This window comes from Mus musculus, chromosome 7, assembly GCF_000001635.26.
Source record: "Mus musculus strain C57BL/6J chromosome 7, GRCm38.p6 C57BL/6J".
NCBI classification, from domain to species: domain Eukaryota; kingdom Metazoa; phylum Chordata; class Mammalia; order Rodentia; family Muridae; genus Mus; species Mus musculus.
In genome coordinates, this window is record NC_000073.6 from 22,887,851 (window position 1) to 22,913,751 (window position 25,901).

The following is a 25,901-nucleotide window of genomic DNA, read 5'->3' on the forward strand; positions in this document are numbered from 1 at the left end:
GGTCACCTGCATGCATCTTTGTGACTCTAGAGGTCAGAAAGTTTCGTGGGACTGCAGTTACAGCTACTGCTGGGAGCTGGGAACACAATCTGCAGCACAGTCAGGTCTCTTAAAGGCTGAGCCATCTCTGCAGCTCAGAAGAATAAATGTTAAGAAACACTGCTTTCAGCCATATGGTGGTAGCTGTGCATGACTTTAATCCCAGCACTCCAGGGCCTGAAGTAGGAAACTCTCCAAGGTTGAGACTGGCATGGTCTACAGAGTGAGTTCCAGGCTAGCCAGCCTATGCAGAGAAACCCTGACTCAAAACAAAACAAACAAAAAAGAAAAAAGAAAAAGAATAAAAAAACTAAATATCTCCTACATCCTGTAGGCCTAGATTAACAGCCCTGTATAGGATTGTGAGGGATTTAATTTGAGGAGAGAGTGATATAGCTCAGGCTGTCCTGGAATTTAATATGTAGCTGAGGCTGGCTCCACAATCTCATAGTGAAACTGATTCTCCTGCCTCAGCTTCCTAACTACTGGAATTTCAAGCAGCAATACTAAGACCTACCATTTTGTTACATGATTCAAACTTTGAATTCAGGGCGCCAGAAAGACATGGGAGCAGTGAAGAACAGCTGGTTGCTTCTTCCAGGGCACTGGGATTCAAGACCTACTACCTACATAGTAGCTCACAACTGTCTAAATCTCTACTCCCTGGAGAAGCTAAGGCCATCTTCTGGTCTCCACTATGAATTGCATACAAGTAGTGCAGAGACATACATGCAAGTAAACACCCATACACATATGTAAGTAAGTAAGTAAGTAAGTAAGTAAGTAAGTAAATAAATAAATAAGACATTCAAAGAGCCTTAAAAAGGGAGATATAGAGGCTGGAAAGATAGTTCAGTGGTTAAAAGCACTGGCTGCTCTTCCAGTGGTCCTCAGTTCAATTACCAGCAACCACATGGTGGTTCACAATCATGTGTAATGGGATCACATTTTCTCTTCTGCTCCTCCTGAAAGGAACCACAGTGTACTCACATATGTCCAATAGTTTCTTTAAAAGACTCTAACAAGACTCTCTATGCCTACTTTTGTTTAAGAAACTTTCCTTTTCCTGGTCTTCTTCCTCAATATGTTAATGTGTGTGTTTATTCCTGTGTGACTGGGTGTGTTCGGAGGTTTTAGGGGGTGGAGGCCAGAGGACAATGTTTATTGTTATTCATTTCATGCATGGCCTCCTTTTAAAAAGTGTTTTGCTTTGTTTTGTTTTGTTTTGTTTTGTTTTGCTTTGTTTTGTTTGTTTTGTAAGTAGGTTTCCCTCTGTGTAGCTCTGGGTGTTCTGGAACTCACTCTCTAGATCTGACTGGCCACAAACTCAGAGGGTCACCTGCCTCTACATCCTGAGTGCTGGAATTAAAGGCATCACTGCTGTCTGGCCAAGACAGGGTTTCCCTGTGGAGCCCTGGATGTCATAGAACTAGCTTTGTAAACCAGGCTGGCCTGGAACTCAGAAATCAACCTGCTTCTGCCTCTGGAGTTCTAGGATTAAAAGCAAGCACCACACTGCCTAGCCACCTAGCATTATCTCTTCTTTTCCTTTTTATTAATTTATTTATTTCCATTTTAAACAATATTTCCTTTCTTAGATTCCCCTCTGCAAACCACCCTTTCCGTGCCCCACTTTTTGCCTGTATGAGAATGTTCCACCAACCACTTACACACTCCTGCCTCACCAATCTAGCATCCCCCTACATTGAGGCATCAAGCTTCTGTAGGATCAAGGTCCTCTCCAACAATTGATGTCAGATAAGGCCATCCTCTGCTACATATGTAGCTGGAAGCATGGATTCCTCCATGTGTACTCTTTCGTTGCACACCTAGCATTTTCAATGTGTGTTCTTGTCCTGCACACTATCTTCTCACCAGCAAGAACACACGTGGACAACCGGATCCTTCTGCAGCAATGCTTTATTACCCTATCTTCAGCATGAAGAGGAAGACCCCGAGCCCCAAAAAGGCACTGCTTATATACACCTCAGTGCGGCGTGTCCACACCTGATTGGCTGCTCTTTCAGCATGCCCCGGGATGGGCAGTGACTTGGCTCGAACACACTCTTGCACATGCGCATATTGCTTGTTTACCAGTTATGCCAAGCAGGCACAGTGGAAACTGCTTCCCACATGTTCTGGGGTTCAAACTCATCAAGGCAAGCCTGTGACTGACTGGGCTATCTCTCCACCTCCACCTTCTTTTATTTCCTGCATTACATTTTGTCTTGAGACAGGGTCTCATATAGAGCAGTTGACCTTGAGCTTGTTTTATCTGTTGAAGGTCCTTTTGGAAATAAGGTAACAAATTCAAGAGACTAGTGATAACTGAGTAGTTTTAAATATTCAATTCTGCAGAAAGGGAACTTTGGCATACAGAAAAGGCATGAATGGCTAAGGGGCTGATTTGGCAACATTTGAGAGTGTTTTTTTTTTAAACATAGATAGAGAAAGTCCAGTTCTCTTCTCCTATAGGCCTATAGAGCTTGCATCTTGATCCCTATCTCATTGGCCTAGGATAAAAGCCTCAGTCAGTAAAAAAAAAAAAATTGGGACTGGAGAGTGGCCCCCTCCGATTGCTGGCCTCCCTATATGACCCAGATAAGTGACTAGGTCTAACACTTGTAACTTTCTAAAACAAAGAGGGGCTAGCCCCTAGCCTGCGTTTCTGTAATTTGGATGGACTCTAGCTTACCTCATGCAACAAAGCAATCCATGTCTTAAACTCCTTATCCTCCTCCAAGAGCTCCAGAGTTCTGAGAAGTCTTGTTTGAGATTATGAAGTGTTTTTTGAGATGCATGAGACAGGTTACAGGATAAGGCTGCTGGTCACAGTTCCCAGCGCGTCAAGGTGTGTTTTTACTCAAGATGGGTCTTGTTCATGAGATTGTTGTGATTTTCAGCCTTTCTTTTGGCCCGTGTGTCCTCTTCATTTATTTGTTCTGTCTGCCCAGCATCTCCTGGGAGAGCTGCTGTGCTCTTCCAGAGAAGGCTTCAGAGTGCAAGGGACCACAAGCTCTACACAGGCAAGGACTTAATCCAAGGCAGTCACTGGTCACTTCCTGGTATGTCCCCTATGGATGAAGACAAACCAACCCTGGAGGAGGAAACTGATTTGGGAACAGGGTAGAGATTAGGAACATGTGTCCCAGAAAAGGACTGATTTTCTTGTGCAAACAGCCCAAGGGGAACCTGGAAGCTCTGGGGGACTGGGATGTCCTGCTGAGCCAAGCCTCCCTGGCTATTGGTCACCTTTTTCACCCAACCCAAGTGGATGCTGGCCTGAATTTCCTCTCTCCCAGACCAAGGGGAGAGAGAGGTGCTGCCCCATGCTAGTTAAGTAGATGCTTTTGTGGTTAAGTTCCAGGCCTGGAGGAAGTAGGCTGGGCTGCCCTGTGTGTGTGCTGAGGGGTGCCACCTAGGGTTTGGGGAAAGCCCTGGCCCCACAGCTGGCCTGGTTGTTGTCTCCAGGTTCATTGCTCCTAAGTGCAAGCAGTGACTCAGTGCTGCAGTTACTGAAGGCAGAGATGGCCAAGCAACAGCCTGGCCTGTGAGTGGTGTTTATAGCCCCCTATCTGGACTCTAAGGCCATTGGGCAGCAGTTTCTCTGCTCTGGGCATGAGCTCCCTAAGACTGAGCTGCTGTAAAGCCCGCTGCTCATCAACCATGCAGGTGAGTCTCCTGTCCAGACCAAGACTGTGAGCTCTAACTTCAATGCCCTTTGTGTAGGTAGAGAGTCAGTCCTGAAAATTCCAAAGTCCAAGAGGAGAGAGAATGGACCAGTGTTACTATAGTCTTAGCCTTACCTGGTTGTCTAAGGGGAGGAACTGTGGAAAGCGGAGGGAAGGAGAAGAGCACCCTTCTGCTGTGCCATTTTTTCCATCATGTTTACTGTTTGTTTTGTTTTTCAGGAACTAATATGGACGTTTCCAAAGGCTTCCTGAATGTGAAGGACCTAGGTATGGTGAACAACAACTTGACTCTGAACCTGACCTCTATGTGCTGCTTGACTTGGGTAACCCGAATGCCTTTCCAGATAGTCCTGGCCTCAGTAAGACTGTGGTTACCAACTCATCTCTGTGTGCACGGCAGCCTTTCAAGGGCTGAAGGCTGTACTGTCATGAATTGCTGCCTGAGACATGGTGTACCAGGTCCTGGCTATTGAGGAACCCAGTGACACGGTGCTGAGCTATTCCCAGTGTAGATGGCTCAGACTGATATTGCTATCCCCAGACCTAGCTGGTACCTCTCTGGAGGCTGAGCAAGGAGGAAAGTCTGATCTGTTTTCATTGAAGAATCCAAAGACTATAGTGCCCCAGCCTCTGGTCAGGATTCCTCACTTTGCAAGAACATTACAGAATCCCAAGAAGTTGGAGTAGTCGGGCAGAGCCACTCAGCCTTGGGAGTTGCCTAATTAGCAGGTGGGATAAAATATTTATACAAATAAAAATGATAGAGTTAAAAATTAAAAACAAAACTCCTTCTCTTTGTTAATGGCAGGCAGCAGCACAGATTTCAGAGACAGTTCATGGTTATCTTCCTTATTTCCTTCCAATGGTGTCACCAGATACAAGGGGAAGTGCTGCAGATGAACCTCACTTGGGTCCTAGATCCAAGGGTGAAACTCGGGGTTCCAGTTATCAGTGGGCAAGGAGTTGGCCTGGATGACAAACAAATACGAACACAAGGGAGTGTGGTATCTGAATGTAATTTGTCAAATTCAGTACCAGACTTTTAATACAGAAGAAAATAGGGGAATTAGGTGACACATCGGCAAGGTACAATGAGGTTACCGGATGCTTAATGACTCTTACACAGAACAGAGAAATGCAAACATAAAAACTGGCAGGAACTGGGCAATAAAACAATTGAGACAAAGTCCTCTCTATCTAAGATCAGCTATATTCTTAGAAGCCAAGTGTTTGAGGTCTTTACACTCTCGAGGCAAGGGCTTTCATGCCCAAGTCATGGTTCTAATTAGGGAGTTCCGCTCTAGCTAACTTTCGCATCAATAATGCAATACTCTAAAACCACAGCCCGATCTACTTCCTAAACCATTGTAAATTCCTGTATATGGGAACAGCTTGGCTTTTATTCTAAGTGATAGTATTGGGGTGACTTTATACTAATAAGTAATGTAGTATGCCATACATAACTATAATAAGAATTCTAAACTTACATTGTTAAGCTTGCCCTGAGATTTCTAGCTCTATGTAGTAGATAGTAATGCCTGATTTCTTTCACTATCTCTCTTACAATACTAGAGGCAATTCTGGATGTCACTGAATGGGAAATATTTTTACTGAATTCCAAGCCCAGGGCCAGCTCAAGACTAGGGCATTGTTGAAGGCCAGGGAGCAATGTTCGACTTTGCTTAGATATTGAGCAAGTCATTGCTTGGACGCACGTATAATAAAACAATGCTGAAAGAAAGCACACAGATCCATTCGCAAGGACAAGTTTGGAGCATTTATTATACGGGATGCTATGGTTCCAGGAGACTAAGTTTCCGTGAAACTCTTTGCCTCAGGACTGCTTCCAGGTTTCTAAGCCTGTCAAGTGAGTCACTACTAGAGTGGATGTAGCAGGGTGGCTCCACCTCCATACCGAGGCTGGCCACCAATAATGGGTTCTTCTCGAATGACAGCAACTTTCTGATGGACAGCCTCTTCTTGTTTGATGGCCTCTTCCTGGGTGAGGTTCTTTTTTCCATGAGGGTCTCTTTCTCCAAGATATCCCCAGAGGAGGATCCTGGAACACCTACACTCTTAGGTGGCTGCAGGGATCCACAGAGCTCCTCTTGGGGACTGCAGGAGGACATATTCCTGTCAGGCTTCTATGTGATGACTCTCATGGTCCTGACAATGCTGTGGCTTGGGGTGCCTGGGAAATCTGTGTGGAAGTAGGTGGTAAACATGCCTCACTGCCCCTGATCATGGGGTGCCTCATGATTTGGTGGATGGTGGGCCTCCTGCTGGGATTGATCATCAGCAGTTCAATGATGACATTGAAAATATCAATGGGAACATGGGAAGGGATGCTGAAGTTTGCAGAGATGATCTCCTGCTTCAAGTCCACAAAAGACTTGCCTTGGAAAGGCAAGTTCCCAGATACCATGAGGAACAGGAGGACCCCTAAACTCCAGATATCTACAGGGGGGCCCTCATATTTCTCTGCTTGCAAGAGTTCCGGGGCACAGTAGGGCAGTGTGCCACAGAAACCTGCCAGCTTTTGTCCAGGAATCACTTCAGCAGCCAAGCCAAAATCACACAGCTTGGCATTTCCCCTGCAGTCGATCAAAATGTTGCTGGCCTTTATGTCTCTATGGACAATGTGATGGTCATGGCAGTACTGCACCGCATGTACTATCTGGGCAAACAGCCTTCGAGTCTTGCTCTCCTCTAAAGACCCCACTTTGATGATGCGATCTTGTAGCTCTCCCTCTGAGGCATACTCCATCACCAGGTAGGTCGTCTCTCTTCTCTGGACCACATGAAACTCTTATACGCGTTCTCACGACCGGCCAGGAAAGACACAACAAACCAGAATCTTCTGCGGCAAAACTTTATTGCTTACATCTTCAGGAGCAGGAGCGCAAAACCCCAAGCCCCAAAAACGAAAGCCCCCTTCTTACATCTTTAGGAGCCAGCGCGCCAGAGCGAAAGCGCAAGCAAGAGAGCGCAAGCAAGAGAGAGAATGGCGGAAACACCGTCCCCTTTAAGGAGGAGTTATCCTTCGCCTAGGACGCATCACTCCCTGATTGGCTGCAGCCCATGACCGAGTTGTTGCCACGGGAAAGGCAGAGTACATGTAGTGGTAAAATACCCTTGGCACATGCGCAGATTATTTGTTTACCACTTAGAACACAGGATGTCAGCGCCATCTTGTGACGGCGAATGTGGGGGCGGCTCCCAACATCTCCCCCTTTTCTTTTAATAAGAGCAATAGGCCACCCATATTAATGAGAGTGGAGATAGAGGTCAAATCCCCAGTGTGTAGGTAAAGGAGCCATGTACAGGATTAGCTCTTAGGCTCACAGGCTTTTACCCAGAGCAACCCTGACCTGCTCCCATGTCGTTTTGCCTGGAGAGAAGGACACTTGGACACTCAACCTTCTTGAAAGATGACATGTCTCCCTAGAATAGGCTCATATATGCCGCAGAGCCCTTCTACTGCAGTGCTTAGCCGTGCAACTCTCTCGGGCTGCTGAAGCACACTCACTCTATCCCGTGCAATGAGTCTAGCCTCGTGGGATGTAAGAGCTGAGTGGCCAGCGACCTATTGCTTAAGCATAGATAACCATATATCAGGGGAGGCACCATGTTCTAGTACTGCAAGTGTCTGGGCAATAACCACCTTGTCTCTCTTAGTTTAGGCCTTAAGCTTACAGACCAACCAGAGAAGCAACACTAATCCACAGCAAAGTGTATCTCCAAATAATATCAATCCCACCCATTCTTTAAAGAAGGGAAATGCTGAGGAGATCCAATTGGGTAATCCTTTGGTCAGGGACAGGTCCAAGCGCGTGGAGTTGACCTGAAGTCTCAATTCCCGAAGGATCTGTTCAAATTCAGCCGTCCAATTCTGTAACATATACTGAAAAAGACTTTTTGACAAATTAGCTGCCCTAGTAAATTTCTCATACTGAATGGAAGTAACACACAATCCCGGAAACTTTTGTTTACACCCCAGCTGAGCTATTTGCCATAATACATCTAGTTGTTTCTGGACAAGATCTATGAGTTGATTAACCAGCATGAGACCTCCCTGTATCTTGACATTAGCTGAGGCCTGTTTATCTATGACTGTAGTCACTGAGGCTGACAAAGTGTTAATGGTGTCAGTCGTCTGGACCTGTCCAGACAGAGCCAAGACTGTCTGAATCAAGGCCAAACCCAGTTCCTAGTTAGTGGTAAAAAAGCAGGGGAATACTTGAGCATTATACATCACCGTCATTAGGAGTGGAAATGTCGACATTATCCCCCAACGCTGCTCTCTCTTTATTATTGACGCCCTGGACATCACCAAGACGAGGGACATCAGTATTCCCTTGGTCAGTCTGGATTTTTCGGGTGAGTCTTTCTGGTATCCAAAATGGGTTGTCTTCATTCTGTGGGAAAACACATATAGCTCCCCTGGATCTTATCAAAATAGGATCCGGGCCATACCATTTATTATCAAGGACATTTTTCCATTTAACCATCTCATTGGGCCTATCTGGCTCTGAACAATGACGTTCAGCCGCAGTATGGCCATGAGCATCAATATTTAAAAAATTGAGTGTAAAGAGTGCCATAGACACAGACACTCTTGGTGCTCGGGGTAGAGTCTCGATTCCCCTCTTCTGTTTTAATAGATAGGCTTTGAGGGTGCGATGCGCACGCTCAACAATACCCTGTCCTTGAGGGTTGTATGGAAGTCCAGTCAGGTGGGTTACGTCCATCTGACGGCAGAACTGCTGGAATTTTTGAGACGTATAAGCTGGTCCATTATCAGTCTTAAGGAGTTTGGGTTTCCCCCAAGCACTCCATGCCTCAAGACAATGTTGAATCACATGTGAGACCTTTTCTCCGGTTAACGGAGAAGCAAACATGATGCCAGAACATGTGTCAATGGACACATGGAGATATTGAAGTTTTCCAAAGGAAGAAACATGTGTAACATCCATTTGCCAGACCTGTAGAGGTCGAATACCGCGTGGGTTAATTCCCACATGAGGAACTGGCAAGAACTCACAGCAGCTTTGACATTGAGTAACAATGTCACGGGCTTCTTTTCTTGTCAAGGAGAAACGACTGCGTAATGTTTCAGCCGTCACATGAAAATTGTTATGAAAATTTCTTGCAGCCTCTACCGGGGATGATAGGGCAGCAGCCACCACTTTAGTGGCCTTATCTGCCAAATCATTTCCCAGAGCCATGGGGCCAGGTAGGCCTGAATGGGCTCTAACATGAGTAATATAAACAGGAAATCTTCTAGATAACAAAACTAATTGTATCTGCTGAAAAATATTGGCAACTCTACTGGAAGGCTTAATCACTCCAGCCACTTCTAAAAGATTTACTGCATTAACCACATAACAGGAATCTGACACAATATTAAGGGGTTCTAAAAAGGTTTTTAAAACTTCTAAAACCACTAAACATTCTACCACTTGAGGTGAATTTTCATTATATTGTTTGGATACCACTTTACCATTAGCCACATAGGCACCTATGCCAGTTTTTGAACATCAGTATATACCACAATCCCATTTTTAAGTGGGTTTCTTACTGTTATTTGTGGAAACACAACAGATTGATTTTGGGCAAACTGTAAAATTGGATGTTTTGGATAATGGTTATCTATTTGTCCTGAAAAGGAGGTAACTAAAACTGCCCAATCATTAGATGTGGCTGCCAAGGTTTGAACCTGTGCAGCTGTATAAGGTACAATTAAAAGATATGGACTTCGCCCAAAGTGGGTGATTGCTGCTTTTAGGCCTTTAAGAGCAAGCTGTGCAATTGCATCAGGATACCAATCTATTATTTTAGCTGGGGATACGTTTGGATGGATCCACAACAATGGCCCATTCTGCCACAAAACTGCGGTTGGCAATTGTGCTGTCTTAAAGACACACAAACTGAAAGGCTGCGAATCCTCAATACGTTGTAATTGTGCATTCTGTAAGGCTTTTTCCACTTTTTGTAAGGCCTGGTTAGCAGCTAGAGTAAGAGCCCTAGGGGAGGAGATATGAGGATCTCCTTCTAAAATACCAAACAAAGGCCTTAACTCAGCGGAAGGAATCTTTAAAAAAGGTCTGAGCCAATTAATATCTCCCAACAGCTTTTGAAAATCATTTAAGGTATGGAGGTGATCTCTTCTTATCTAAACATGTAAATATTGATTTCTCTCAAAGGAGGAAATATGCGTGACATCCATTTGTCAGACCTGTAATGGCCTGACGCCACGAGGGTTTACCCCTACGTGAGTAGATAAAATTTGACAACAATCTAAAGGCATTATTAAGTAATCAGAATCATTTTCAGTAGAACCAATCCCTCTGGCAGCTCTAGGAATACCAGAGGAAGGAAAAACAGCCATGTAGGCTTGGCAAAATTATTAGTTGAGCTATTCTGTCTCTTTGTGATATAGAAAAGACAACTTGAGGACAAGAACAGAGAACCTGAAGTTCCCCTTTATAATCTTGATCTACAACTCCAGGGTAGACAATAAGACCTTGTAGGCTGCAAGAGCCTGCCTCTGTCATTATTGTCCAGTGGCTTCACCTGCTCGGGAGAGCGCCTTCCAGGCCCTAATAGCCTTTTCATCTGATTTAGAACTATTAAAAACTGGCTCCTTGAACTCACCTAGTGATGAGTATAGGCTCCTTTTCCTAGAAACCTCCGCTGATTGATCTTTTTTCTTTTCTTTTTCTTTCTCCTTCCTTCTAATCTCTCCCCAGGTATTCTTACCTGACCTAAACTTTTCCTCGGGTTCAAGACCCTTGGAAAGGCCTGTATGCTTATTTTGTGTACCATATTTTCTCTTTGCTCCTATTCTCTCTCCCCGCTTTACTTCTGATAGATTGTCCTGAATTTCATCTAGAATCCGCCCTGCCTTAACCACTTGATAACATGTGAAAAGGAACAAAAGGGCTTCTAACACTAGAGAAAGTTCAAGGCCAAACATACCTTGTAAAGCTATTTTCCACTTTACTTCTGATAGACTGTCTTGAATTTCGTTAGAAAGTTCAAGGCCAGGCGTACCTTGTAAAGCTATTCCCCACTTTACTTCTGATAGACTGTCTTGAATTTCCTTAGAAAGTTTAAGACCAGACTTACCTTGTAAAGCTGTACTCACTGGTACTTCTGTTCCCCAGCTGAAAAGTTCTGAATTCATGCAGTTGAATCCTTCTCAACAGTCTGTTTTACGGGAACCTTTATTACCGTGACCCGCAGTTCTGGTTCCGGAATGAGGGATCTTCCTTGCGCCGGTGATGGTAACCGTCCCAGGTTTTCTTGTCCCAGGATTTTCTCGTCCCGTCCCGGGTTTCGGCACCAACTCTTATACGCGTTCTCACGACCGGCCAGGAAAGACACAACAAACCAGAATCTTCTGCGGCAAAACTTTATTGCTTACATCTTCAGGAGCAGGAGCGCAAAACCCCAAGCCCCAAAAACGAAAGCCCCCTTCTTACATCTTTAGGAGCCAGCGCGCCAGAGCGAAAGCGCAAGCAAGAGAGCGCAAGCAAGAGAGAGAATGGCGGAAACACCGTCCCCTTTAAGGAGGAGTTATCCTTCGCCTAGGACGCATCACTCCCTGATTGGCTGCAGCCCATGACCGAGTTGTTGCCACGGGAAAGGCAGAGTACATGTAGTGGTAAAATACCCTTGGCACATGCGCAGATTATTTGTTTACCACTTAGAACACAGGATGTCAGCGCCATCTTGTGACGGCGAATGTGGGGGCGGCTCCCAACATGAAACAGCTTGATAATGTTAGGATGGCTAAGTGATTTCATAATCCTGGCTTCCCTGCAGATGGGTGAGGTGTACTCCTTGGTGTTTTGGAGAATTTTTACAGCCACAGAGGTACTTGTGGGGACATGGAAGGCCCGTTTCACCACTGAAAATTTTCCTTCACCCAGTGTGTTCAGCATCTTATAGTTAGTGTCGAAGTTCTCTTCAATTGAGTAGCAGGCCTTCAGATCCTGCTCCATCATCTTCAGATCCTGCTCCATCATCAGGCCCTCTATGACTTGGCTAGAACCAACCTTGCAATGAGAAAGTTAAAAAAAAAAAAGGAACAAAACAAAAACAAACCATTTAAAATCAGGCTAAAGAGAATTTTTACATTTAAAACTTCTTACCTCCAAAAGACAAGAAAAATGCCAGAAACATGTCAGACAACCTAATCAGGTATTTGGAATGCTTGGGAAAAGGAGAGCAAAGCACCTTCTAAAGCAGTAGACACAAACTATGACATAGATCAGGTTGACAGCAACCAAGTGCAAACTGATAGAACAAAACAAGGGATCACGGACAGTAAGAGCTGCTCATTGGAAAGAACCATCCTCTCCCCTGGTCTCAGCACACACTGAGAGCCAGTGCACCAAGAAAATCAGGTTCTAGAGGAGTACATAAGACAACAAACAGACACTCCAACACCCACAGTGTCCAGGCTGGAGAGCTGGCTCTGGAGTCCAAAATGTCAGCTACTCCTGTAGAGGACCTGCACTTGGTTCTCAAGACCCAGGTCAGATGGCCCACAACTGCCCTAAGTCCAGCTCTCAATCTTACACCTCTGGCCTCTAAGGCCACGTATACAGCAGACTCACCATCACTACATGCCACTTAAAATACTGATACAAATCTTTCTATATAATGTTATTTATGATCCTTGTTGGTCAGAAGAGGGCATCAGATTCTCTGGAGTAGAACTACAGGCAGTTGTAGTGAGAGCTTCGTTTGGTTTAAAACCTAGGTATGGTATATGAACATGTTATTGCTTTAATTCCGGGTGTTTGACAAGAGGCTCACAACCATCTATAAATCCAGTTCCAGAAAAATCTGACTCCCTCTTCTGACCTCCATAGCAGAGACCAGGGAGGTGGTGCTCAGACACACATGGAGGCAAAATACTCATGCACATTATTGAAGACATAAAATATTCTAATTTATCAAATGTAACTTTAAAAAGTAAAATAGAAGATAATAAAGAACATTGAAAAGTAAACACATAAATCAAGCCAGCAAACACACAAACCATAACCACAAAAGCCTATCATAGTCACCAAAGTGTAGAGAAACTCACTATTTTGGGATCTGAAGCTCCTGAAGTCCAAGTCTAATCGCTCAGCATCATTGAACGCCAGTTGCTTTCCAATCAACTTACAGCTTCTGTCCTGTAATGACAGGAAGCAGCCTCATTCAGAGCTGTAAGTGGACAGGTGTCTATCATTCCTTACAATGGGTCCTGGTGTTGTCAAACCATGAAATTGATCAATGGTGTTCAGGCACAACCCACTGGCTTTCCCCACATTCTTTCTTGAAAGACAGGATGTCTGATCTTGGTCATTGGGGCAGAAGAGGGCTGGTTACACTCAAATATCTGTCCACAGTGTTGCCCAGTGACCCTTCTTCCTGCTAGGTCCACTGCCGAAGGTTCATAATTTTCCCTAAGCTATGCAAACAGGTAGGAACAATGTTCAAACAACTTGACACTTTGTGGAACTTTTGACACCCCAACTTTAACAAGGAATCTCCCCTTGTTAACAAGGAGTCCTAAGACTGATGATGGGCTCCAGAGCTTTGGTCCTCCCTCAGTTATGGATTCTGGCATTCATTGGCTACAGATGGACAGTGTTCAGCTTTTCACTTAGACCCTAGCCTTTATGACAACTTTGTAATAACTCATGTGTACACTAAAAGGATTCAATTATTAATTTTTTTAAAAAAACACACATTCATAGGTGCTAAAGGATGGTAGCTATTTACTACATTGGTAGTTAGAACAAAATACTGTTTTCTATGGTAACCCAGGGTTTGAGACTAACATCTGTGAGGTTTAGAGGAAGATGATAGCATTCATCCCATCTTCCCCATTAGGCCTGAGAGTTCTCACCAAAGCCCAGGATCCAGAGACAGTAACAATTCCCCTCTGTTTTTCCAAAGGGACAGGAGTTTGTAACGGAGTTCTGTGAAATGAGAGGTAGACCATCCAAGCAGTAGGCAGCTTTTGTTCCTCAACATGTTTTTGAGTTCTTTGGCCAGTGGGACTCAAGGGCACAGACTTGATTCTTTGCTTCAAAATTACTATTGCCCCCATCTCCTATGCCTGAGAAGACACTAGCTTTCATAGCACATTTGCTCTACTTAAGACAGAAGATACATCATGGGATGACAGCTGCAGACAGAGGGACCCAAGTAGGTTCAGGGACAAGCAATTTTATCTTCCACCAAGGAAAGTTCTTCAAGGAAGTACAATTGTGGCTCCTTTTAGACTTACATTTATCCTGGCCTTGAACCTTTTCAGCTGCCCACTTCCATAAATAGAATCAACAGAATAGGATCTGAGCATTGCCTTTGCTCCTTGCATGGAGTCATGATGTTTGAACTTCCAGGAAGATCAGAAGATAACCAGCCAGGAGGAATCTTTCTGCTAAAGCAGAGACACATTGGTGCCCTTGCTTAAGAGACCATCCAATCCTGTCTGTCATTCCTCTGAACAGGAGGACTTGATGTGATGTGGCCTGTACTTGGAAAGTAAGGGTGTGGACAAAACAGGGAAACACTGAGGGACTTGGATGGGGCAGGCATAAGAAAGTGTGATGGGGAGGAGAATGTGATCAATGTTCTTCATGTACATGTATGGAAATATCACTGAGAATGAACATGTTGTGTAGTTAACATAAACTAATGTTCCAAAATAGTGAAAGGAATATAGCCATGTAAAATAGGACATTTTAAAACAAAGTCAAAAAACTAAAGAACAAAGAAGATATAATTTCTTCCAATCATACTTCGAACCAACAAAGGACTGGAAGAGAGAGTTAGTATAAAAGCAGAAAACAGAAACTTCGGGATGACAAGATGACTTAGTGGGTAAGAGGACTCTTCTGAAGGCCCTGAGTTCAAATCCCAGCAATCACATGGTGACTCACAACCCCCTGTAATGAGATCTGATGCCCTCTTCTGGTGCATCTGAAGTCAGCTACACTGTACTTATGTATAATAATAAATAAATCCTTGGACCAGTATGAGCAGGGATGAGTGTGTGGGGCTGACCAGAGTGAGCAGAGGTCCTAAAAATTCAATTTACAGCAACCACATGAAGGCTCACAACTATTTTTATAGCTACAGTGCACTCACAAATATAAAATAAATACACCTTTAAAAAACAAACAAACAAACAAACAACCCAGTAACCTCTAAACTGAAACCTAAGGATTTAAAAGAAAACTCACTATGTTCAGATTCAACAATACACGAAGATCCAAGTGCAGTGGCTCAAAAGCCTAGAACTCTAAATGCTCTCTACCAACCAACAGCTACTTCAGTCCCTGTAAGGACAGGAGGGAGCCTTAGCCAGAGCTTAAGTGGGCAGGTCAATGACCTCCCAATGGCTCCTTTTGAGGTCAGAGGTAAAATGGACCAATGATGGTAGGGCACAGTTCACTGGTTTCTTTCACATTCTGTCCTCAGGACAGGAAAGGCTGGTTAGTGGGGCAGTAGAAACACCTGAAGAAGGTTACACCTAGTTAGCAGTCCCTAGATCCCTTATTGTAAGGAATTTGACCATGAAAGTTAGCCTGGCCTTCAGTTGGGCTAAGGCTAGAAGCCCAGAGACCTTGAAGGGATGGTAGGAACTTTGCCTGCAGCAGGCACCTGGCCCTTGTCACTAGATGCAGGCCCTTATAGATTTGTGTTTATCAGTAAAGTAAGGGCAATGCCCAAAGCCCTTCCACATGTAGCCTGAACATCTCAGACCAAGTTAATAGGAAAATAGATGTGACCTGTGGTCACTTAGACTCAAGACAGATCTCCATTCTAATGAGGTACCTAGAGGCCTTGAGTTCTTAGCCAATAAGCTTTCCTTCTCAGACATTCCTCCCAGCAAATGGTATTTAATCTCAGGCCCATCCTGAGAAGTGGGGTATGGTTTTACTCATTCAATTTCTGCCATGACAATAAATACCTTAACTCCATGGACTGCCTCTTTTCATTGGGATCCACTGTGGGGAGCCACAGAGATGGCCCTTGCCTATAGAGCCTCTGTCTAATTTCCTGTAGAAGGTCTATTTGCATTCTCAACCACAACTGCCACCAAGCCAAGTTGGCCTCTCTCAAGCCAAGGACTCTCCACAAGGGACCAGCCAGAGCTCTCCCCTTTCCCACGCACAGCCCAGGGCTAGCTCCATCCCACAGGCCCAGATTCTGTTCTCAGATCTTCCTCTATTTGCAGAGGTGCTGGAGTGTCCAAGAATTTGGGAACTCCATGGCTCTAGCCTCTTCTCAGGCCCAGGGACCTTCAAGCCAGCTGTGACTGCCACGCACCTCAGACTGTAGTTTCCCACAGCCCAATACCCACTCAGCAATGGCATGGGACTAGCACAAACTCCCTTTGTCCTACCTTCTCAAGCAGCCGATCCCTGTGTTAGAGTGGACACAGGACTCACAACCCTACCCCCTATGACCAACTCTATCTGCCAGGCTATATTTTCAAGATTTTTGGCAACTGGACCAACAGGGCCACATGCTAGGGACCAATGTTCAAACTCAGGACCCTTTCTTGGATAGTTGATATCTCTATTGCTTGGGGAATCTCTAGAGTTACAGAACATATGGAATGTCTTTCTATATTGAAGTAATTCATTATGGCAACTTACAGTCTGTAGTCTAACTTCCCAACAGTGGTCAGCTGTGAATGGGAAGTCCAAGAATCTAGTAGTTGCTCAGTCCCACGAGGCTAGTTGTTTCAGCTGGTCTTCTGTTGAAGTAGATTCCAACAGGTATGCTGGCAAGTAAATGCAAGTGGTTAAAAAGAGTGAATCTTCCTTCTTCCACCGTCCTTATGTAGGTCTCCCTCAGAAGGTGTGGCCAAGATTAAAGGTGTGTACTACAGTCCCTGGAACAGGGATTTATCTCAGGCTGACCTTGAACTCAGAGATCTCTTGGCTTTAGTCTCCTGGGATTAAAGGTGTGTACTATCTTGCCTTAGCCTAATCTTTTCATAGTCACTTTGCATCAAGATCTCCATGCCAAGATCCAAGTCAGAAACTTGTGTCTTCCAGCCTCAAGATCTGGATCACAGGTGAGCCCTCCAATTCTGGATTTTGGTTTATTCCAAATATAGTCAACATGACCACCAGGAATAGCCATTACAATATCCAAACCCCAATAAAGACCCTTCCCACTTTCATAATACTAAGTGAATTCATCTGAATTCCACCAGGCTGCAGAGTGCTATCCTTCACTGGGTGTGCACACTCTATTAGTGTGCTTTATCTTGCTGGGATTCAAAACACCACAAAGAAATGCAACTTGGGGAAGAAAGGGTTTATTTGGCTTTCACTTCCCAATCATAGCCTACATGAGTGGAAGTCAGGGCAGGAACTCAAGACTCTTGAGGCCAGAACTGAGGCAGAGTCCATGGAGTAAAGCTGCTTACTTTGACTGAGCCTGCATATATATACATATATACAGCCATGACCTCATATCCAGGGACATAAATCAATCATGTGCTCCCCCATAGAATTACCTACAAACGAATTAGGTTCCTTCTTCTTCCCCATATTTCTCTAGCTGGTGTCAAGTTTCCAAAAAATTATTGGCACACACTAACATTCATATATTAGTGGTTTACTTTTTACTTGGACACAAACATTCTGTAATAAGTGTTGGTTTATAGAACCTGTCTAACTTATATTCAAAAACATCAGTTTTTTTATTTTTAGATTCAGAGTAATAAGAATAAAATGGTAGCTTGTGAGGGACACTGGGATGCTGTGACACAATGCTCTGTTTCCCAGGACACTCCAGGGTGACTACCATCTATGGGGCTCAGAGGAAGAGACTTTGTCACATCTTCACAAAAAATCATTTACCCAGTTTCTCACCACAGAGAAAGTTGGAGTCCATAAGTGTTAAGCTAGGCCCTTCATGCTATGGAAACAAACAAACAAAGATATGTTCCTAAGGAATCCCCTATCCCTAAGTCCAGATTGGTGGAATAACTTGGTATAGATGTTTGTGGATTTGTTTTTAAAGATTTATTTATTTATTATATGTAAGTACACTGTAGCTATCTTCAGACACTCCAGAAGAGGGTGTCAGATCTTGTTTCAGATGGTTGTGAGCCACCATGTGGTTGCTGGGATTTGAATTCTGGACCTTTGGAAGAACAGTCGGGTACTCTTACCCACTGAGCCATCTCACCAGCCCTGTTTGTGGATTTTAGCCATTAAAACCCCTGTAGGGTTGGGCATGGTGGCACACACCTTTAATCCCAGCACTCAGGAGGCAGAGACAGGCAGATTTCTGAGTTCGAGGCCAGCCTGGTCTACAAAGTGAGTTCCAGGACAGCCAGAGCTATACAGAGAAACCCTGTCTCGAAAAAACATTAAAAAAAAAGTGTCATTGTGACACAGGTAATACAAAACAAAAACAAAAAACCCTCCTGCATGGGATAACCCACTCAGATAAATGTTACATGTTCCAGTATATGTGGATATTACCTGTTGAATCAATGTTAAACTAGCCACAATCAATAGAACCACAGAAATTGGATACAGACTAAGAGACAATGGGGGTACATGTAGATCTTGTTAGGAAAGAGAAATAGAATAGCTATCATTGAAGGGGGACTGGAATGGGAAGATCAAGTGGGGAAGTGGAGGGGAGAGACAGCTAACATAAGGGACATTTGAGGGGTAGTATGGAAACCTGTGCAATAGAAGCTTCCTAAAATATATACATATATGTGTGCTCTAAATGAAATTATTAAATAATGTGAGAGATAGTGCCTCACTTGCCATCTCTTCTCACTAAATGAAGTTTTCAGTCCTGGGATTAGGTTATATCTAATTGACTTGTTCAGAGCTATCCTGTGAGAATCCCTAAACAACCCAGGCTATTTCCAGGATTATAGCTTGCTGACAGCTAAGACCATTTCTGAAACGAACTAAGCAACTCAATGAACCTGGAGGAGCCAAGCTGATATGCCTACATAGAGCCTTTAACCCTATGTTCTATTGCCTTTGGTACAGGAAGATCCTGTGCATGCTACCAAAAGAAAAACATAAACACCAAGTCAGCCACAAACTCTCCAATCTACAATGATGCCCCGCCTACAAAATACACTAGTGAAATAGTGTCACAAAGTTTGTAGGAGTAACCAATCAGTATCTGATTTGACCTAAGGCTCACTCTAGAAGAAGGAACTCACACCCAACTCTGGTTGGGTGGCTAGATACCTGAGACTGGATAACCAAGGAACCTAGCATAAAACAAAATAATACTAGTCCAAAAGAAAGAAGTAGCAAAAAAAAAAAAATTAATCCTAGTGACATTTTGCTATACTCACAGATCAGCACTTTGCTCAGCCAATACCAAGGAAAATTGCTCCTGCAGCAGATGGGAAAAATACAGAGATCTGAAGCCAGACATAATGAAGAGTGAGAGGCTTGAAACACTCAGCCTAAATCTATTGTCTTTGTTAAACCCCTCCCTGAGGGCTCCGGGAAGCCTGTGGAAGTGGAGGTATAAAGAGTGTAATAGCCAGCAGGTATTGAAGGACAAGAAGAAAACAAGGCCCTCTTAATCACCAGGAGCAAAGACCATATGAGCTCACAGATACTGAAGCAGCAAGCACAGGGCCCACACGGGTTTGCACCAAGTCCTCTGCATATACATTATGACTTCCAATTAAGGATTTTTATGAGATTCCTGAGTCTGTGAATGAGTGTGTCTCTTATTTTTATGCCTTCTTTTGGGTACTTTTCATTATTATTATTATTATTATTATTATTATTATTATTATTATTATTTTGGTGTGTGCCACCACTCCTGGCTCAGGAATGGGGTGGGGTTTTTTGGTTTTTTTTTTGTTTTTTGTTTTTTTGTTTTGTTTTTTTTTTTTTTTTTTTTTGGTTTTTCAAGACAGGGTTTCTCTGTGTAGCCCTGGCTGTCCTGGAATTCACTTTGTAGACCAGGCTGGTCTCGAACTCAGAAATCCATCTGCCTCTGCCTCCCAAGTGCTGCGATTAAAGGTGTTGGCCACCACGCCCGGCTTCCTTATCTTTGTTTATCTTGTCCAACTCCAATATGATAGGTTTTTATTTTAATCATATTACATTTCATGTTGTCATATCTTACTATTACCTCTTAGAAGTCTGTGGATTCAGGTGGAGGAGGAGGGAGGGAGAGAATGGGAGGAGTAGAGGGAAGGAAGACCTTGATCAGGATGTTATGTGAAGAAAAAAACCCAAAAATCTCTTCAATAAAAGAAAAGGAAAGGAAATAGAAGGCATTATTTAAATTAAGGGAAGTGATAGAAAAAAGGCAGCATGTTGCATGGAGAAGAGTGGCAGGAGGAAGGTGTGGAGGGAGGGGGTGTTGGGAGGAAAATGTGGCAGAGAGGAGGGTGGTGGGGGAGAACAGGTGGAGGAAAGAGGGAGGTGGGAGGAATAGAAGGAGGGAGGAAGGTGGTGGGAGGAATATGTGGAGGGAGGAGGATGGTGGAAGGAAGATGAGGAGGGTGGTGGGAGGAAGATGAAGAGGGAGGGGGTGGTAGGAGGAATATGTGGAGGGAGGAGGGTGGTGGAAGAAAGACGAGGAGTGAGGGTGGCAGTAGGAAGACAGACAAAGCAAAGTGTTATGACAGGTGTATAAAATGTAATCATGAATCCTATTATTTGAATGCTAAGTAAAATTTTTACTTTAAAGGGCTGGAGGGAAGGCTCAGAAGTTAAGAGTACTTGCTGTTTTTGCAGAGGACTAGGGTTCAGCTCTCAAAATCTATCTCAGGTCCCTCACAATCATCTGTAACAGCAGATCCAGAGAAGGCAATGCTGTCTTCTAGCCTCTGCAGGCACCCACATGAGAGTGTTCAAACACACTCCATACACACACACACACACACACACACACACACACAGACACACACACACACACACACACACACACAATATTTAAAACTCTGGGAGACTTCAGTGAAGCGACACATGAGTTGGTCTTCAAGAGTATTCTACAGTGAGCTATGAGTTGGGAATTGATGGATGTGGATCCCAGCCATGTCTACATGATGCCCCATGTGTCAGGATGCTCTTGGGGCTCACTTCTGTGATTGTTCACCTAGACTTCTTGGAGACCACTGTGAACTCAACTTTGATGAACGTGCAGTCAGCCACATCTCCAAGGGATCTGTGTGTGGATGGAAGAAACAGCTACTACTGTGACTGCATGGGGAGTAGATTCACAGGGCCACATTGTGAGGCTTTGATACCTCATTGTTAGTCAAAGCCTTGTCACAATGATAGAACATGTGAAGACACTGTTGACAGCTATATTTGTCATTGCGGGCCTGGATAAATAGGTACCCTGTGTGAGACTGACATAAATGAATGCAGAAGCAACCCCTGCAGTTTAGGGTGGGGCGGTGTGCTGAGCTGTCCTCAGAGGATCAGTGGGGCACATTGTGGGCCTGCCTTCTTATCTTGGAGCCTTAGGTTGTTTGTATCTGTCAGCATGGATTCACAGTCACAACCCTAGAATAATTGTCCTCTGAGGGGCTCCACCCAGCAGCTGACTGAAACAGACGTAGAGACCCATAGCCAAACATGAGGCCAAGCCCAGGAAGTCTTCTGGAAGAGTTGGGGGAAGGATTGGGGAACCTGGAGGGGGCAGGGACTCCCCAGAAGACCATTAGAGTCAACTATCCTATACCCTTGGGAGTTCCAAGAAACGAGCCATCAACCAAAGAGCATACAAGGGCTGGACCTAGACCCCTACACATATGTAGCAGATGTGCAGCTTTGTCTTATGGGGGCTTAGTCTGACTCTGCTGCCTGCCTGTGGATCCTGTTACTCTAACTGGTCTGCTTTGTCTGGCCTCAGTGGGAGAGGATGTGCCTAGTGCTACAGTAACTTGAGGTGCCTGGGTGGGTTGGTACCCAGGAGGGGTTTCCATTTTTTCAGAGGTGAAAGAGAGGAGTATAGGAGACTGGGAGGAGAGGGGGGCAGTTGGATGGGGAGCTTCAATTGGGATATAAAGTGAATAAATAAATAAATAAATAAATAAATAAATAAATAAATAAATAAATAGACAAAATTAAAAATCCAGGAGACATGTCTCCATAGTTAAGAGCGCTTGCTGTTCTAGGAGAGAAACAAGATTCGATTCCTAGCACTCATATGGCAGCTCACAACTATATGTATCCCTAATCCCAGGGGATCAACCACTCTTTACTGATCTCTGCAGACTCTGAATTCAGGTAGTACATAGACATATAGGCAGGCAAAACATCCAGTCACATAAAATTTTAAAAACTGAAAAAATTTTAAGAGACACTAAAAAAAAAATCAGGAGAGAAGCAATGAAGGAGAAGGGAAGGCTGTATGGGAGAAAATATGTTTAATGTAGTCTATACTTGCATACTGTACTAGTCAGGGTTATCTAGAGTCACAGAATGTAAGGAATGTTTCTCTATATTGAGGGAATTTATTGTAATGACTTACAATCTGTAGTCCAATTTCTCAATGATGGTCAGCTGTTAATTGGAAGTCCAAGAATCTAGTAGTTGCTCAGTCCCACGAGGCTAGTTGTTTCAGCTGGTTTTCAGTAGAAGTAGATTCCAACAGATGTGTTGGCAAGTAAATGCAAGTGGTAACAAAGAGTGAATCTCCCTTCTTCCGATGTCCTTATATAGGTCTCCCTCAGGAGGTATGGCCCAGATTAAAGGTGTGTACTACCATGTCTGGATCTGGGACTTGTACCAGGCTGACCTTGAACTCAGAGATCTCCTGGCTTTAGTCTCCTGGGATGAAAGGTGTGTACTATCTTGACTTGGCCTAATCTTTTCATAGTCATTTTGCCTCAAGATCTCCATGCCAAGACTTAGGTCAGAAACTTGTGTCTTCTAGCCTCAAGATCTGGATCACAGGTGAGCCCTCCAATTCTGAATTTTGGTTCATTCAGATATAGTCAACTTGACAACCAGGAATAGCCATTACACATACAAATGTCCCTTAGTAACACAGCCATGTACAATGGATGTACACAATGAGAATTATTTCAATAATAAAAAATATAAGTCAGTGTGATGGTTTGTATATCCTTGGATCAGGGAGTGGCACCATCTGAAGTTGTGGCCTTGTTGGAATAGGTGTGAAATGGTTGGAATGGGTGTGTCACTGTGGGTATGGGTATAAGATCCTCACCCTAGTTGCCTGGAAGTCAGTCTTCCACTAGCAGCCTTTGGATGAAGACATAGAACTCTCAACTCCTGCACCATGCCTGCCTGGATACTGCCATGCTCCCACCTTGATGATAATGTACTGAACCTCTGAACCTGTAAACCAGCCACAATTAAATGTTGTTTTTTATAAGACTTGCCTTGGTCATGGTGTCTGTTCACAGCAGTAAAACCCTAACTAAGACAGAAGTTGGTACTGGGAGTGGGGTATTGCTGTGATAGGCCTGACCATGCTTTTATTTGAAAGAATGTGGATTTTGGGATTTTGGATTTGGAAAGCAGTGGAATGCTTTAAATGGGACTTAATGGGTCATCCTAGTAGGAATATGGAAGACTTTGTTGCTGGGAGTGATTTGAACTGTGTTGACCTGACCCAAGAGATTTCAAAGGAGAAGAATGTCAGAATGTGGCAAAAAGACTGGTTTTGTGGTATTTTGGTGAAGAATGTGGCTACTTTTTGCCCTTGTCTGAAAAATTTGCCTGAGGCTAAGGTGAAGAGACTTGTATTAATTGCATTGACAAAAGAAGTTTCAAAAAAGCCCAGCAGAGACTTTGTTCTCTGGTTAAGTCTTATGAAGAGAAGTTTGAACAAGCATAGCAAGCTTAGAAAGGAAAAATATAAAATATATGGTTTGAGTATTAAAGGGGTACCAGGAAGTGAAATGAAACAAAATCTTGTGTTTTAGGAGATAAAAGATTAAGGGAGTGGGACCTTGGGGCAAGATTCTACCCAGCTTAATTAGATCCAGGCATGGTGGTACATACCTTTAATCCCATGAGACAAGCATGCTGATCTCTGCATTCAAGGTCAATCTACAGAGCAAGAACCAGGATAGCCAAGCATTGAAAGATTTAGAAAACATAAAGCTAGTGATAATGTAATAGTACAAGGGGATCATGTTCTAGTTCCTGTAAGCAGCCGAACTCGGCAGCTTCAGCCATGTGACTCTGACTCTAGAGTTAAGAATGGATGGAACTACTGGGAAAATTGATGCTGGTTAGCTGGAGCTAAGCAATTAGCGGTGATTAAGAAGAAACCAGCATTGTTGAGGTGAAATCTTCTGGAAATTGTTTTCTGGTAGCACAAAGAAGCTGTGTTCCAGAGATACCCAAGGTTGTACTGAAGAATAAAGATAAAAAATTACTGAACTCTTCCTCACCCCAGAGCCTGACCCCTCCCATCTAGAGATTGTTCCCAGAACACTCCTGAACTCTTCACCCCAGAATGCATTCCTGAACTCTTCACCCCAGAATGCATTCCTGAACTCCTCACCCTAGAGTTCGAACCCTCCCAACTAAAGACTGTTCCAAGAACATTTTTGAGATAAGGGCCTCCTGGAACAACCTCAGAATGAACCGGGTACATTGCCAAATAATAGGACATGACACCTTAGTTACGTAGAATTCCCTTGGCAGAACCCCTTGTCCCTTGGCAGAACCCCTTAGTTATGCAAACTTGTACTTTCCCTGCCCCGCTCTCCCCCCTTGAGTTTTTCCTATATAAGCCTGTAAAAAATTTGGCTCGAGGTCGATTCTCCTCTACACCATACTAGGTGTATGAGTTTTGACCCCAGAGCTCTGGTCTATGTGCTTTCTTGCTGTTGCTTTATTAAATCTTGCCCTCAACATTTTGAGTTCGGTCTCAGTGTCTTCTTGGGTCCGCGGCTGTCCCGAGGCTTGAGTGAGGGTCTCCCTTCGGGGGTCTTTCATTTGGGGACTCGTCCGGGATCAGCGCGACCACCCAGAGGTCCTAGACCCACTTAAAGGTAAGATTCTTTGTTCTGTCTTGGTTTGGTGTCTGTGTTCTGTTTCTATGTTTGGTGCGATCGCAGTTTCGGTTTTGCGGACGCTCAGTGAGACCGCGCTCCGAGAGGGAACGCGGGGTGGATAAGGATAGACGTGTCCAGGTGTCCACCGCCCGTTCGCCCTGGGAGACGTCCCAGGAGGAACAGGGGAGGACCAGGGACGCCTGGTGGACCCCTTTGGAGGCCAAGAGACCATCTGGGGTTGCGAGATCGTGGGTTCGAGTCCCACCTTGTGTTTTGTTATGGGATCGTGGGTTCGAGTCCCACCTCGTGCAGAGGGTCTCAATCGGCCGGCCTTAGAAAGGCCATCTGATTCTTTGAGTTGCTTGTGGTCGACGCAAAGTCGCCGCCGTTTTTGGTTTCTTTTTTGTCTTAGTCTCGTGTTCGCTCTTGTTGTGTCTACTATTATTCTAGAAATGGGACAATCTGTGTCCACTCCCCTTTCTCTAACTCTGGAGCATTGGAAGGAGGTGCAGGTCAGAGCCCACAACCAGTCAGTGGAGGTCAGAAAGGGTCCGTGGCAGACCTTTTGCGCCTCTGAGTGGCCGACGTTTGGAGTGGGCTGGCCACCAGAAGGTGCTTTTGACTTGTCACTAATCGCCACCGTCAGGCGAATTGTTTTTCAGGAGGAAGGGGGTCACCCTGATCAGATCCCCTACATTGTGACCTGGCAGAATCTCGTCCAATTCCCACCTCCGTGGGTCAAGCCTTGGACCCCAAATTCTTCGAAACTGACGGTCGCGGTTGCCCAGTCTGATGCAGCCGGAAAGTCCGGCCTGTCAGCACCCCCAAGATTTATCCAGAGATTGACGACCTCCTCTGGATGGACTCCCAACCTCCCCCTTACCCCCTGCCCCAGCAGCCACCTGTAGCCGCCCCACCACAGGGACCAATAGCGAGAGGGGCTCAGGGACCGGCGGGGGGGGGGGGGGACTCGGAGCCGCCGAGGCCGAAGCCCCGGGGAGGAAGGGGGGCCGGATTCAACAGTTGCCTTGCCACTTAGAGCACATGTGGGAGGGCCAGCGCCAGGACCTAATGATCTCATTCCTTTACAGTACTGGCCTTTTTCCTCTTCTGATTTATATAATTGGAAAACTAACCAC

At 44.6% G+C, this 25,901-nt stretch overlaps 1 protein-coding gene and 2 pseudogenes across 1 annotated transcript; 2 read left to right on the plus strand and 1 right to left on the minus strand.

Moving 5' to 3' along the window:
• Positions 1-3,383: 3,383 nt before the first annotated feature.
• On the plus strand, positions 3,384-4,418 carry Gm19900 (annotated as a pseudogene).
• A 1,284-nt stretch (positions 4,419-5,702) lies between these two features.
• Positions 5,703-11,764, minus strand: Gm8708 (predicted gene 8708). The gene is made up of 2 exons (XM_011250761.1): positions 11,501-11,764; positions 5,703-6,537 (listed from the first exon to the last, which is right to left on the minus strand). Exons 1-2 carry the CDS (start codon positions 11,762-11,764, stop codon positions 5,890-5,892), a joined length of 912 nt encoding a protein of 303 aa, XP_011249063.1. The 3' UTR covers positions 5,703-5,889.
• Positions 20,742-21,283, plus strand: Gm18469 (predicted gene, 18469; annotated as a pseudogene).

What these genes read in the sequence shown, in the direction of transcription:
- Gm8708 (XM_011250761.1), bottom strand. Translation starts at nt 11,764, where the DNA reads ATGATGGAGCAGGATCTGAAGATGATGGAGCAGGATCTGAAGGCCTGC. An exon ending in ACATTATCAAGCTGTTTCAT is followed by an intron (nt 6,538 to 11,500) that starts GTTGGGAGCCGC and finishes CGCGTATAAGAG; the next exon opens with TTTCATGTGGTCCAGAGAAG.